This window comes from Dendropsophus ebraccatus, chromosome 5 (genome assembly GCF_027789765.1).
Source record: "Dendropsophus ebraccatus isolate aDenEbr1 chromosome 5, aDenEbr1.pat, whole genome shotgun sequence".
NCBI lineage: Eukaryota > Metazoa > Chordata > Amphibia > Anura > Hylidae > Dendropsophus > Dendropsophus ebraccatus.
The window spans coordinates 90,137,040-90,152,936 of NC_091458.1; the positions used below are offsets into that span (position 1 = coordinate 90,137,040).

General features: G+C 41.7%; 1 protein-coding gene across 1 annotated transcript in view; it reads left to right on the forward strand.

Annotated features, from left to right (window-relative positions):
- IPO5 (importin 5) overlaps positions 1-12,252 on the forward strand; it is a 50,904-nt gene extending 38,652 nt beyond the window's left edge. The window contains exons 17-24 of the mRNA XM_069972943.1: positions 274-518; positions 4,049-4,160; positions 4,583-4,638; positions 8,587-8,709; positions 9,625-9,844; positions 9,945-10,173; positions 10,758-10,899; positions 11,016-12,252. Coding sequence (XP_069829044.1) covers positions 274-518; positions 4,049-4,160; positions 4,583-4,638; positions 8,587-8,709; positions 9,625-9,844; positions 9,945-10,173; positions 10,758-10,899; positions 11,016-11,102 — 1,214 coding nt within the window. The 3' untranslated portion in view covers positions 11,103-12,252. The remainder of the gene's footprint in view (positions 1-273; positions 519-4,048; positions 4,161-4,582; positions 4,639-8,586; positions 8,710-9,624; positions 9,845-9,944; positions 10,174-10,757; positions 10,900-11,015) is intronic.
- Positions 12,253-15,897: the final 3,645 nt, after the last annotated feature.

A 15,897-nucleotide genomic window follows, 5' to 3' on the forward strand; every position in this document is an offset into this window, starting at 1 on the left:
GTCTTGTGCATTGCAGGTCCAGTTTTTTGCATATAAAACTTCACATGTGCAGGGGGAGTGAAGAGCAGACATCTCCTCACTGACTGACAACAAATGTTTTGTGCTCACTAGCGCTTCATCTGGTCAGAAGCCAGAATTGGTATCTTTGCTTTAACTGTTTATAATGAGTATAACTAATAGCATGTTGATCTGATTGAATTGTCTACAAACACCAGATATTTATGTGAAACCATTGTAAAGTATTAATTTGTACAATCTGGCATATATATTCAGTTCAGTTACGCATTGCAATTACAGTAAGTTTAATCATTGGTTGCATACAACTTTCCTTAATGATAACCATACGTGTAAGAGTTGCTGCAGCAGAGTCAATGCCATTGTTGTTGGAATGTGCAAGAGTACGTGGTCCTGAATACCTAACCCAAATGTGGCACTTCATGTGTGATGCTCTTATAAAAGGAATTGGAACAGAGCCAGATTCTGATGTGCTCTCAGAAATAATGCACTCATTTGCTAAGGTAAGTTTTGCAATTTGAAATGAAGTAGCAATTTGCTATTTTTTTAGACTCTTATTATAGATTTTCACACATACTTTCAAAGGGGTATTCCCGTGGTTTAAAGAAAATGCAACATCCTACGTTGTCTGGCAGCAGAAAAGGGGGTGGCACAGCCCTTCAGCTGCCACCAATGGCTGTGTTGGGAACTCCAAGTCTGGACATGTGTTTGCACATGTCAAAGAAAGCATACGGCAGAAACCACACCCCCATTAGTTCACCAGGGACCGCACAATGTTGCTGATATTACTGGCTATATTATGTGACCATTGGTGACCACATGGCAGCATCTGGGCCCAGGCCAAATTGGTTCATGGCCTGTTTGTTTGGCCCTGAAAAACCCTTTTATTGATCATCAGTTCACTTACCAGATCTTAAAGGGGTTTTTCCTCCCCAAAAATTGTTTCCACAATAAAATGTTAAGCCCTAGCTATGTAGGTATGTACAGTCATGGCCAAAAGTTTTGAGAATGACACAAATATTATTTTTTCACATGATCTGCTGCCCTCTGGGTTTTATGTGTGTTTGTCAGATGTTTTTATCACATACAGAAATATAATTGCAATCATATTATGAGTAACAAAAGCTTATATTGACAGTATGAGTTAATGCAGCAAGTCAATATTTGCAGTGTTGACCCTTCTTCTTCAGGACCTCTGCAATTCTCCCTGGCTGCTCTCAATCAACTTCTAGACCAAATCCTGACTGATAGCAGTCCATTCATGCACAATCAATGCTTGCATTTTGTCAGAATTAGTTTTTGCTTGTCCACCCGACTCTTGATAATTGACCACAAGTTCTCAATGGGATTAAGATCTGGGGAGTTTCAAGGCCATGGATCCAAAATCTCTGTTTTGTTCCCTGAGCCATTTAGTTATCACCTTTGCTTTATGGCAAGATGCTCCATCATGCTGGAAAAGGCATTGTTGATCACCAAACTGCTCTTAGACGGTTGGAAGAAGTTGCTCTTGGAGGACATTCTGGTACCATTCTTTATTCATGGCTGTGTTTTTAGGCAAGTTTGTGAGAGAGCCGATTCCCTTGGCTGAGAAGCAACCCCACACATGAATGGTTTCAGGATGCTTTACAGTTGGCATGAGACAAGACTGGTGGTAGCGCTCACCTCGTCTTCTCTGAATAAGATGTTTTCCAGATGTCCCAAACAATTGGAAAGGGGATTCATCAGAGAAAATGACTTTACCCCAGTCCTCAGCAGTCCATTCCGTGTACCTTTTGCAGAATATCAGTCTGTCCCTGATGTTTTTTCTGGAAAGAAGTGGCTTCTTTGCTGCCCTCCTTGAGACCAGGCCATGCTTCAAAAGTCTCCGCCTCACAGTGCGTTCAGATGCACTCACACCTGCCTGCTGCCATTCCTGAGCAAGCTCTGCACTGCTGGTATCCCGATCCCGCTGCTGAAACACTTTTAAGAGATGGTCCTGGAGCTTGCTGGTCGGTCTTGGGCGCCCTGGCGTCTTTTTGGCAACAATGGAACTTCTCTCCTTGAAGTTCTTGAGGATGCGATAGATTGTTGACTGAGGTGCAATCTTTCTAGCTGCGATACTCTTCCCTGTTAGGCCATTTTTGTGCAGTGCAATGATGACTGCATGTGTTTCTTTAGAGATAACCATGTTTAACAGAAGAGAAACCATGATGCCAAGCACCAGCCTCCTTTTAAAATGTCCAGTGGTGTCATTCTTACTTAATCATGACAGATTGATCTCCAGCCCTGTCCTCATCAACACCCACATCTGTGTTAAAGGGGTAGTGCGGCGCTAAAAAATTATTCACAGAATAACACACATTACAAAGTTATACAACTTTGTAATGTATGTTATGTCTGTGAATCGCCCCCTTCCCTGTGTCTCACCACCCCCACCCGTGTACCCGGAAGTGTGTGGTGCATTATACATTACCTGATCCGTGTCAAGCCCGTCCGCCATCTTGTGGCAAATGTCATCTTTGGCTGGCCAGCTGAATCGCTGCCGCCGTCCCCGCTCAGCAGCGATTAGCTGAGCATAACTGTGCTCAGCCAATCGCAGCTGAGCACAGTTATGATGCGGCGGAAGGGGGACGGCGGCAGCGATTCGTCGGTCCGAAGATGACGTTTAGCACAAGATGGTAGACGGGCTCGACACGGATCAGGTAATGTATAATGCACCACACACTTCCGGGTACATGGGCGGGGGTGGTGGGACACGGGGAAGGGGGCGATTCACAGACATAACATACATTACAAAGTTGTATAACTTTGTAATGTGTGTTCTGTGAATAATTTTTTAGTGCCGCACTACCCCTTTATTGGAGCAATCACTGAAACAATGTTAGCTAATCCTTTTAAGGCAGGGCTGCAATGATGTTAAAATGTGTTTTGGGGGATAAAGTTCATTTTCTAGGCAAATATTGACTTTGCAAGTAATTGCTGTTAAGCTGATCACTCTTTATAACATTCTGGAGTATATGCAAATTGCCATTTTAAAAACTGAAGCAGTAGACTTTGTAAAAATTTATATTTGTATTATTCTCAAAACTTTTGGCCATGACTGTATAGTAAAACTACATTCTGAAGTATTTTGGGGCTTTTCTGCGCGACTTGCTCCTCTAAGTGATGAAAGGTTCTTTTATGCTGGTCTTCTCTGGTCTTACTCATTTTCTTCTTCCCCTAACATCAAAGACAGCGCCCATGTGGTCTTTGTCTCTGTAGTGGGCCTGGTACATGTAAGCCAAGCCCACCACTGATATCTGCTCTGGGGGAGGTCTTTCCAACCAAGCTTATGTTGCCATTGATGTTGTTCCTAGCACTGATTCCACACGTGCCCTTCACTATTTTGATTTTTATTTACCATGTTTTTATAAGTCATACACATGTTTGTTACTTTTCATGTATCAGTCTATGCTTTTAGAGCAAAGTATTAGAGACTTTCCCAAGCTCCTGAATTATTGCAAGCTGTAATGCCTCCTTGCTCCTCTTCCCATTCGTGACCCTGCTTGGGGCTGATTTTCCAGGTGACTGTTGATGAAGCGGGGATTGTGAAAGGAGGAGCATATTGTGGAAGCAAAGATATATCTGAAAGGGTACCATGTGTATGCTTGACCCTAGCTTTTTGGGTGTTCTTACCCATTGCACTGGCAGCTGTGTTTAGCACATGCAGTTGTGCAGCTAAATCTGCTGCTAACTCTGTATGTGTGAACATTTGAATCTTTTTCTTGGCCATGTGGGTAAAACAGTATAACAGTAGCTAAATATTAGGGCTCACTGTGTTTTAAAAATGGCACATTACAAAAAGACAAGTACATAAATATTTTGATGTATTACATTTAGTGGAAATCTCAGACATCTTGGCTCCCTTCTCTTGCCACATCATAGCTGTTAAAAATATTTCTTTATATTTTGCTTATGTTTTTTATTCTACATATCAGGGACTTTAAACTTTTTACACTATTATAAAAGTTATTGTGCTCTTTCTACTTTTAATCTGTTTTAATTTTTATGACAGTGCATTGAAGTGATGGGAGATGGATGTTTAAACAGTGAACATTTTGAAGAACTCGGGGGCATACTGAAAAGCAAACTAGAGGAGCACTTTAAAAACCAAGAACTTAGACAAGGTACCATGTTTACAGAAGTAGTTGTGGTGATGCTGATACCTAAAAAAAAAAAACCCTAACTATATTATTGCAGAAATGTATCTATTTATTTATATTCTGCTTCCCTCCCATACTTCTATTAGCTGATCTTCACCCCAAAATCTAATTTAGTATTTGCATTAGTGTACGCATATACACATAAAAAATCTATTCCCATCTCAACAATATAGTTATATACCCATTGTTGACGGTTCATTGCCTAGGTTTCTGACCACCACTCTGCTCTAAAAGCAGTGGTCTTGTGCATATATAATGCATATTTACAGTATATTAGTTGAGATTTGAATACCCCTTTTTATTTTAGGTTTTTAGATCCTTCCGGCACCTATTTTAAATGGTTTGGTGCTAATGATTGGGAATTTGATCTTAATTTTTTTTTTCAGTGAAAAGACAAGATGAAGACTATGATGAACAAGTTGAGGAATCATTGCAAGATGAGGTACATCTTAGACTTGCTGTAAAAGCCAAACTGTCAGCAAGTTAGAAGTATCTAACCCGATGTGTTCCTTTAACGCATGGGGTAGTGAGGAAGAAGGTAATTTTCTTACCACCTTGGGGGCAGGACTATCACCCTCAGTGCACCAATCAACCCTCTTATGAACGTTGGGGCGGTGCTCTACACAGCGCTGTCGAGTTGGAGCCAGAAAAAAATTGCAGACTCCAGCTTTAAAAGAATGTTTCAAAATGTTATAATTGAGTTTTCATATGAATTTTATAAATGTTCCTCATTAATATTGTTAATGTTCTTTAAGTCTAAGGACCTTTATTTATTAAAAACACTTTCTCACATACATTTAGTTAATGAGCGTGAAGCATTTCCTCCATATATCAGTAATAAAGCACTGGTCCTATTAGATAAGGGTGGTCGGCGAATAGTTGGCGGTCACTATTAGGCAGTTTGCTTCTGAGCTGGAAGAGTTCATTGTGTGGAGAGTAGTGTTGAGCTGATCTGTCAAGTGTTCAAGTCGGCAACTGAAAGACTCTGCATTTGATTACCGGTGGCTGCAGAGATTGCATGCCGCCCTAGGGCTGCCAGGAAAACATGGATACAACCTACGGTCATGCCATTTTTTTTCCTGGCAGGCTTAGGGCGGCATGCAATCTCTGCAGCCACTGGTAATCAAATGCTGAGCCTTTCAGTTGCCGACTCGAACACTTTTGACAGATCAGCTCAACACTAGTGGAGAGAGCCTGTGCGGTTCTTTTCCTGGATTGTGGATGACTGTATATGTGCAGCAGTGTAATATGAAGATATTCTGTGTAATATAAAGGAGGAGAAGCCATAAGTAGTGTAGCAGTAACCTCTGTCCTCAATGTGGTATTTTCCCTCTGGGAGGAGATTGTTTTGTTTTCACTTCAGTGTTCTATGGCTGCTGCAGCAGGCTGTGTGTGAGAGGGGGCAGAAGTTAAATGGGGTATTCTGGGCAACTGTTAAAAATTCAGGGGGATAGGGGGTGATGGGTGGTTCTTGAGGACATGGTGGCTAAAGACTAGCTGTAAGAGAATCTGCTTTATATCTTTGCCTTTATTCACTGAGAAGTCGCCTCAGAATTATATAGGAAATTAGGAAAAAGCTGCTGAGCCAGTTCTACTTTACACCAGTTTAATAAATAACTCCCCTGGTGTCATTGGCCATTTATTAAGGAGCTGGAGTAGGAGTTGATTGCTGATAAGAGTCTGAGTCAGAGCTGTGGCTTACTGTCTCCACAGCCCCTGGCTCTACAGTGACATCACTCTGGCTCTCATCGCTGCAGAGCATTGGATGGATATTCATTAGAAAGTGTAGGCCAGCTGCGACAAGATTAGGTGAGACTACTGCCCTTAGTGCACCAAAGTGACCCAAACTGCCTCATTTACAAATCCTGAAAAGATCATTACCCTCATGCCTCTAACCGGCTGATAGTTTAGACATCACTGTTTTGTGTTGAGCAATTGTATGTGTTGTAGTCCTTTGTGCTAGTGCTTCTTATAGTATTTGTTGTTCCCCCACACCTCAGTTTTTGAACTGTCTCAAATCCGTTATGGCCGTTTACACAGAGCGATAAACCGCTCATTCAATCGTTTAATGATTTTGAAGCAACAATTTTGCTTTTATGCCGTTCAGCATTTAGCTGAAGAGAGAAATCGTTCAAACGATCGCTTAAGGCCATCTCACACACGGGTCAATCTTTAAAAAAAAAGTTTAGACAAAGTGATCTGTGAATTATTGGCCAGCAGCGATTTGAGAACAAGTTGAAAGACCACAATGAATTTCTTAATTGTTGCTTAAACGTTATTGCTCGATTTGAACAATAATCGCTCCGTGTTAACGGACCATTAGTCCCAGTTATTTCAATGAGGAAAAAAGCCTGTACAAAGATTGTCAAAGGAATGAATAAACTATCACTGTTTTCACTTGTCATATTGCTCTAATAGTAAAGCTTACTGTGGTATTTTGCAATTCTTGCTTCTTTAAAGGGAACCAATCACGCCGAAATTGCCCCCATTGATAAGGAAATGTGCTGGTACATCAGCCAGCACGCTTCCCAAACATCCCCCTGTCCCCTCCGTCCCCTCCTTTATTACCCCGTAATCTTACTTTTGTGATGTCCCGCGCCGTATGCTAATCAGCCCCAAGTAGTCAAGGTGGGCTGAACTAGTCACGGTCCTGGGCGCTGTAATCACGCCCAGAGGGGCGTGATTGAAAGACCTGCGCTCCGCCGACGTCATCTCTGGCCCGCGTTCACGTCTGCGGCGCGCCGCGTCTTTCGCATGCCGTGCAGTACGGCGGGAGAAGGCGCTGACGTACTGCGCGTGCGCGGCGTGCGGAATACATCGGCAACGCTTGCGCTCCAAGACGACGGCGCGACGACGTCTTCCGCACGCGCAGTACGTCGGTGTCTTCTCCCGCCGTACTGCGCATGCGCGGCATGCAAAAGACGCGGCGCGCCGCCGACGTGAACGCGGGCCAGAGATGACGTCGGCGGAGCGCAGGTCTTTCAATCACACCCCTCTGGGCGTGATTACAGCGCCCGGGACCGCGACTAGTTCAGCCCACCTTGACTACTTGGCGCTGATTAGCATACGGCGCGGGACATCACAAAAGTAAGATTACGGGGTAATAAAGGAGGGGACAGGGGGATGTTCGGGAAGCGTGCTGGCTGATGTACCAGCACGTTTCCTTATCAATGGGGGCAATTTCGGCGTGATTGGTTCCCTTTAAGACCTCTTCACACGTAGTGAATCACAGATTTCATGCTGCAAAATCCGCTGCGATTCCAGTCTAAGCATTTTTCACTGTAAAAAGTATCCTACTTTTAGGGCGCCCCACTGCGATTCCAGGCACTGTCATTTTGAATAGGTTTACATACTTTAAGTGGAATTTTTATTTTGCCGCGAGTATGTAAACCCCGTCCCCCGGCATCCCGTTGCATACATTAGCGGTCCACGCTCCGGCCTCCTTCTGTGGCTTGCTGCATCCTGACGTCTCTCTTAGCCAATCGGTGGCTGCGGCGGGACGGCGCACTGATTGGTTGAGCAAAACGCCAAGATGTTGAGAGCCACAGGAGACCAGAGCGAGAACCGGTAATTTGTGCAACGGGATGCCGTAGGTTAAGGGGGACGGGGTTTACATACTCGCGGCGGAATGAAAAGTATGTGAAACCTATACAAAATGACAGTGCCTGGAATCGCAATGGGGCACCCTAAAAGTAGAATACTTTTCACAGTGAAAAGTGCTTAGGCTGGGGTAAACACAACCACAGAATCTGGGTTAAAGCTAGCCTCTTCTTTCTCCCTGACATACAGGAAACTTGAGTGATCCTCAACCATTTAAAGACCTTTTACACTTTTTGTTCAGGATAGGTGAATGTGATGTGTCTGAGGATTAACTAAGGATTCTAGAATTTTGCTATAAATGGTCTGTACTTGGGTTAGGCCATCCATATCAGATTTGTTGGGAATCATGCTCCTCGCATCCACACTGATCAGCTGATTTAGAGTCCTACATCCCCTTCATTATTACGAGACAGCTTTTTGTCTTTGGGTGGAGAGCAGATGTGGAAGAGAAATCCTATTGAAGCAATAGGACAGGCAGAATGTGCACGAGCCCTAATTGCCTTGAATAAGACTAGACTGGAGGAAGCTGCAGTATCAGAGAGCCACTGTAGAATGTATGGCGCTGTCTAGTAAACATTGAAAGGTGAAAGGGATGTGGTCCTCACCAGAGCACCACAGACCATTAAAGAGGACCAGCACAGTCCTCTGCCCGCTCGTTTTCATAATAGCTACGGGTCTGAACACTCAGACGCAGACCAATCAAACCTTTAGACGTGTCAAAGTTTTTCAAATTAACAGTACCTAAAGTCTTTCTCATAACTAGCTCACAAAAACCTTTTTGTGCCCACAGGATGACAATGATGTTTACATTCTGACTAAAGTAGCAGACGTCTTACACTCTATATTCAGTAGCTACAAGGAGAAGGTGTTGCCGTGGTTTGAGCAACTGCTGCCATTAATCGTTAACTTAATTGTAAGTTCATTTAAAACATCAGTGTATTGTAGTAATTGGAATTCTATTAAATTGAGTTTCCTAACTTTATAAATGTTTGCTGTTTTGATGTTAAATATGCATTTTGTTTTCATTGGCAGTTGTGAGTGTATTTTTTTTACATGTCTGGGATGTGTGTTAAAAAGAACTATTGAACTGTGAGTTCCTTGCTCAGACCTGCTGTAGCACATTACACAGCAGACTGTTTTACCACAAAGCAAGCTTCATTCTTTTCTAAATGTCCCAATAAAAATATTTTTTATATGTGTATATGACAGAGATGATGTAGGCTTGATAGGTGGTTACATTACTCAGGGCTTAAGCCCACAAAATAGATAGAATAGGTAGAAGAACTACATGGCTTCCTGTTAGGTGTAAACCAAACAAATACATTCAGAAACCAGTACTGTTAAGTGTTAACACTATAGTAGTAAGTTGTCTTGAGGGGATTTAACAATTTTCTGATAATGGAGTACCCTTTTGAAGTGATACTGTAGCAGCCAACCCACCCCCCCGACACCCCCCCCCGACACCTAATTTGAGAGTAATTCCTTCCCTTCCGTGTTTAATGCATTTGTGTGCATCTGTTTTTCCATTGACTTCCATTATAAAAAAGAATCAAAGTATGAAAATGCATTTTTTTTATTTAAATGTACAACTTTTTTTTCCGTGTATGCTAAAAAGGATGTGTTTTAATCTGTTTATTTATAATGGCAGTCAATGTTAAAACAGATGCACACAAATGCATTCTTTTTTCAGATTTTTTGGGGATGAAAAGGATTGCAAAAACGCAATGTGAACCCAGCCTAATGGAAAAGTATATTTTTTATTGCATGTTTTTACTGTAGCACACATACTGTATTTTTAGCTTGTATGTCCTAAATTTTATTTTTTAAGTGTCCTCATCGGCCATGGCCAGACAGACAGTGGGGGCTCTGTATCTTCGATGACATTATTGAACACTGTAGTCCCACTTCATTCAAATATGCCGAATACTTCCTGAGACCTCTTCTACAGTCAATCTGTGATAGCAGTCCCGAGGTTCGCCAAGCAGCTGCTTACGGCGTTGGTGTGATGGCACAGTTTGGGGGTGATAATTATCGTCCCTTCTGTACTGGTATGTGGTGTAATTGTAAATCTTTAATAGACACCCCCCCTATCTTTTTTTATTTGTTTATTTATTTTTAACCTGTTTCTTCCTCCTTTTCCTAATGTAGAAGCTCTTCCACTACTTGTTGGGGTAATACAGGCCCCTGACTCTAAAACCAAAGAGAATATCAATGCAACAGAGAATTGCATCTCTGCTGTAGGAAAGATAATGAAATACAGGCCAGATTGCATTAATGTGGATGAAGTTCTGCCTCATTGGCTGTCATGGCTACCACTGCACGAAGACAAAGAGGAAGCTGTTCATACTTTTAACTTTCTCTGTGACCTTCTTGAAAGGTAAAATTTTAACATGTACCTGTCCTGTGACATAAATCAGCACGTGTGTGTAAAAAAAAAAAAAAAAAAGGGTACTTCTGTATTAATTTACAATCTGTTCTGGAAGGCGGGTTAAGCACTAAACTGATTTTTTTTTTTCTTTTTTTTTCTGATAAGTAAGGTTAATGTGTTAAATTGATTCCAGCAACCACCAATAGTTAACTACTGTACCTGTGTTTCATTTGAAAATGTAGTTTATTCACTACATTACTATAAATTTAAAACCAAATAGTGCATACAGGGACCCTCACCCCCCTAACTTCATAGTACAGGCTTGTTTAGTGCGCTGGAGATAGGCGTGGTGCTGTCTCTTGAAAAAGTGGCCATGGTTTTGTAGCAATGGATAACCCCTTTACACGAGGAGGACAAAACAAAAAGTGCAAAAATGAAAAGTGGCTGAGGGGAGAAGGGGTTAATGCAATAGGTAATCTGGTAATCCGTTGTTTTACCACCGTGTGTACAGTGCAGGAAGTGTCTGTTTTGGTGCATTTTGTTTAGAAAAGTCCAAGTGGCTCAAACACAATTTTTTTTATATATATTTACAGTAACAATCCTATTGTGCTAGGACCCAACAACTCAAATTTGCCCAGAATATTTAGTATTATAGCAGATGGTGGAGTCCATGAATCTGTTAAAAATGAAGAATTATGTGGCAAAAGACTTGCTAATGTAGTACGACAAGTTCAGGTAAGTTTCTGCTTCAAAAAGTGCTTAACAACTTTTTATAAATCACAAGTCGATAAGATTTGATACATACATTGTATGTTTTGGTCATTTTGAAAATTTTTGACTTTTTTTTTAAGGCATCTGGAGGACTGTTCACAGAATGTGTATCACAGCTGAATCCAGTTCAGCAGAAGGCTTTACAAGATCTCCTGAGTGCTGCTTGAAGACTTCTACTTTTGGCAGATGTCAGGAAAACTAACATAAAATAAACTTACCTCTTCTGTTTAGGTTTCTTTATTTTTGTTTTGAGGAAAAGGAGCAGTAGTGTTAACAAGCAGTTTTTCTTCAGGCCTTTAAGTCGGGAGAAATTCATCGAACCCCAGACTGGATAAAAACATAACATGGATTCATCTAGAAAAGATGGAGGTCCCTGCAGGCCTGTAACGCTAAATGGATTATTTTAATATATCCTCATATCTCCTGTGTTCCACTTTTGTGGATATGGAGAAACTGCTTACCATTGTCTTAAGTTATCAACTAATTAGGAGTATGATTGCTGTAGATGGATTTTAAGACTCATGGACTTAGATCTGGTGTATCCAAAGGGCCTACAAAGCTTTTTAAAATGGTGCTCCCCATGCCATTTGTGAAAGTGGGATGTCGAGTTCATATTAGCACGATGTTATAATCGTCAAGACAAATTTGTCTCCACACTGTATTAACATAGAGGTTTGTAGACTATGACTTTGCCCTGTTATGATTCATTTTCAAGTATGATGGTCAAGAAAATTAATTTTGCACAGATTTATATTGGTATATTTTTATTAGTTTTGGTCACCCATAGTGTCCAAATAACGTGGTTTAACATAGGACAACATTTAGCTTCAGGCCCTTGAATGTGAATTGTTTTTCTGGCATGTCTGGCAATATCTCCTTCACTCTTCAATAAACAATGAAATACAAACACCAGTCTAAGCACGGGACCCCTACTGTCTCACTTTATTCACTTTGTACTTTATCATGTGATTAGTTTGGAGCACACAGATACAGTATACTCTGCATGTGAGCAGTGCATATCATTTTTTATTTTATTTTTTTGCTGACTTAAAGGTTTCATTTTTGTTTGTTTATCTTATATTATAGGATGCCTTTATTTTCAAAGATGCATTCAGTTAAGTTTTAGTTTTCTGATACCTAAAACGTAAATGTGTGTACAATTATGTATTTTCCTTTTGCATTATTAGCACTAACACTTCCAGCTTTCTCTATTGTAATAGTTCACAATTTATGCTGCAACTAAAAAAAAAAAGCCAGACATTTTTTCTGCATTAAATTCAAAATGCCACAAAAATAAACTTGTTTTGTTTAAAACAATTAGATATTTCTTGTTAAAATTGTTACAAAACAAAAAAGGCTATGTTCACACTAGTGACCAGAAACCACAATATGGCCTCTAGAACTACTGGCGTTTTGTTGCAGCAACAGGATTCCAGTTCAAACTCCCTGACAGTCCTGTTATCTGCTAAATAAGTAGTATATGTCATTGCCAGACCCAGAGACCTGCATTGCAAACTTGAAATGCTAGTTCTATGGGGTTTCCATCAATTCCATATACCAGGAGCTTGAACGAATCCTGTAATTTGCAACAAAATTATAATTGTTTTGTAAAAGAATAACTCTGAAACTTAAAAATCCAGGGGGAGCAGGGCAGGATGAGAACATAATAAAGAAATCCTACTTGCCTATGCCTCCCACCATCCACAGCCACACTACTCACAGCCCCTGGATTTCTCGATGCAGCGATGTGACGACTAAAAAATACCCGCTCAGCCAGTCAGTGACTGGCCGAGGGAGTAGTAGTGGGTCATGACAACACAGGAACTGGAGGAAAACTGTAGACCAAAGGCTGACATAATGCTGGTGTGCTGCATGGGGATGGGAAAGTACGTCTGTCTTATGTTCCCACCTTGCCTTGCCAGCACTGGATTTTCAGGTTTCGGAGTTCTCCTTTTAAAGGCGAATTATCAGCAGGTTAGACGAACCTTACCTGCTGATAGTACCCAATTGCACAGGAGATGCCAAGGAGGAAGGTTTGTCTCTTTCCTGTTCCAGTGCAGTTAGGCTTTTGCTCCTCAGTCTGGTGAGACCGTTAAGAGCACTGCCCACACCCATAGCGCCAATTCGGCCCACTCCATTCTATATCATTAGAAAGTGGCGGGCGGTGCTCCTAACTATCTCGCCTGACCGTGGTGCAAAAGACTGACTGCACTGGATAACAGCAGAGGAGGAAGGTAAGAGAGATACCTTCCTCCTCGGTGTCTCCTGTGCAGTAGGGCGGTCTGTAAGCAGGTTAGATTTGTCCAACCTGCTGATGGTTCTTCTTTAAGTTAGTGTCCACCCTTGGGTACAAGAGTTCTTTTGTTTTTTGTTTTGTTTGTTTTTTAATCCAATATTTTGTGACAATTAAATTTTTAAAGACAAATAGTGGAAGTATTTAACCTGATGATATCTCCCTATAGTGCCTGGGGGTACTGAGGATAAAGGTAAATTTCTTACCTTCATCCTCTACGCTGATTCTGTTTTTAGTTTTATTCCTATGCTAAGGGTGCCTTTTCACAGAGAATTATCTGACGGATTTTTGAAGCCAAAGCCAGGAATGGATTTAAAAAAGGGAGAAATCTGTCTTTATGACCTGTTATGTTTATAGTCTGTTCCTGGCTTTGGCTTAAAAAAATCTGTTAGATACATGGGTGTAAAGGCACCCTTAGTAATTTTGGTGCTGTGACTGCTCGCTCAGCTGTCAGCGTGTTCAGAACATTCAAGGGTGTCCAGTTCCCATGGGAGGTGACTGTTCAGCATAGAGTCTACACTGTGCAGCCATTTACGGTGGGAGCCATATATCAGATGTTTTCAAGCGGCCTAGTAAGTGACAAGTGAGGGGGACGGGTGAGTATACATTACTAACATGTCCCCCGCAGCATGGGCAAATATTAATTTTTCTGTGACAACCCTTTTAAACGTGCCTAGAAACTATAGTATATAGTAAAAAATATAGTATACAGTATAAACTAAGCAAATCTCTTCGGTAGCTCGGCAGTCTGCTTATTAGCCAGCTGCCTTTGACCTCCATACGGCTTCTCATCGGGTACCTGGAAAAGCTGAATCTTGTTCTTGGAAACTTCTCCCAGTTTTCAAGGACTGGATCCAGCATGCAGAGCAGCGCTGAGTTCAAAGGCAGCTGGCTAATAAGCAGACTGCCGAGCTAACAAAGTGATTCGCTTAGTTTATACTTTAAATTTTTACCAGTAAGGGTTCTATTACACAAACTATTTTTGGCTCATCTTGCTCCATTACTGGCCTTTCCTGGCAATACTCGTTTCGTGTAATAGCTCATGTCTGCAATGATCAGCCGACATGGGCATATTTTCAGCAACAAGTGTTTCTAGAAACCCTCATTTGGCTGATTACTGAACTGTGAAAAGGCAGCTACTTAACCCTTTAAGGACATGGCCCATTTTCGTTTTTACGTTTTCGGTTTTTCCTCCTTGTGTTTAAAAGGTCATAGCACTTGCATTTTTCCACCTAGAAACCCACATGACCCCTTATTTTTTGCGTCACTAATTGTACTTTGCAATTACAGGCTGAATTTTTGCATAAAGTACACTGCGAAACCAGAAAAAAATTCGAAGTGTGGTGAAATTGAAAAAAAAAAAAACGCATTTCTTTTATTTGGGGGAAATGTGTTTTTACGCCATTCACCCTGGGGTAAAACTGACTTGTTATGCATGTTCCTCAAGTCGTTACGATTAAAACGATATATAACATGTATAACTTATATTGTATCTGATGGCCTGTAAAAAATTCAAACCGTTGTTAACCAATATACGTTCCTTAAAATCGCTCCATTCCCAGGCTTGTAGCGCTTTTATCCTTTGGTCTATGGGGCTGTGCGAGGTGTCATTTTTTGCGCCATGATTTGATCTTTCTATCGGTACCTTGATTGCCCATATACGTCTTTTTGATCGCTTTTTATTACATTTTTTCTGGATTTGATGCGACCAAAAATGCGCAATTTTGCACTTTGGGATTTTTTTGCGCTGACGCTGTTTACCGTACGAGATCAGGAATGTGATTAATTAATAGTTCGGGCGATTACGCACGCGGCGATAGCAAACATGTTTATTTATTTATTTATTTGTTTACTTTTATTTAAAACCTGGGAAAAGGGGGGTGATTCAGACTTTTATTAGGGGAGGGGGCTTTTTACTATTAACAACACTTTTTTTTTTTTTTTTTACACATATACTAGAAGCCCCCATGGGGGACTTCTAGTATATACACTGTGATCTCTCATTGAGATCTCTGCAGCATAGATATGCTGCAGAGATCCATGAGATCGGCACTCGTTTGGCCGATGCAGCCGGAAGTAAACGAGTGCCGAGCCGAGGACGGCGCCATCTTGGACGCGTCCCCGGCCGGCATCAGTAACGGAGATCGCTCCTCCGGGACAAGGTCCCGGAGGAGCGATCTCCCCCACTAGACACCAGGGAAACGTTGCCTCCGGTAATCGGAGGCAGCTGTCAACTTTGACAGCTGCCTCCGATTAGCTAATTAGCGGGCACGGCGATCAGACCGTGCCCGCTAATAGCGGCGGTCCCGGGCTACACGCGGCACCCGGGATCGCGGCACTTCAAAGCGGGCCCGCCGCGCGGCCCCGCTTTGAAGTGCAAGTGAGGACATAGGACGTACCGGTACGTCCTATGTCCTTAAGAGGTTAAAGCTGATTGGATATTTTGTGCAGCAGTAAAGTGTATTGTTATTGGATGCACATCTGTGTAAGCAGATCTGCGGCTGACGACAATGAAAATTAATGGCCGCACAAACGATACAGCAATCGTTTTTGTAGCCTGGCATCACGATTAATCTTGCCTTGTGAAGGCACTGCAAATGGCTGAGAATTGTTACCTGTAAAAGGACCCTTATTAACTACAAAACATCATAGACAAGTACTGGCACCTC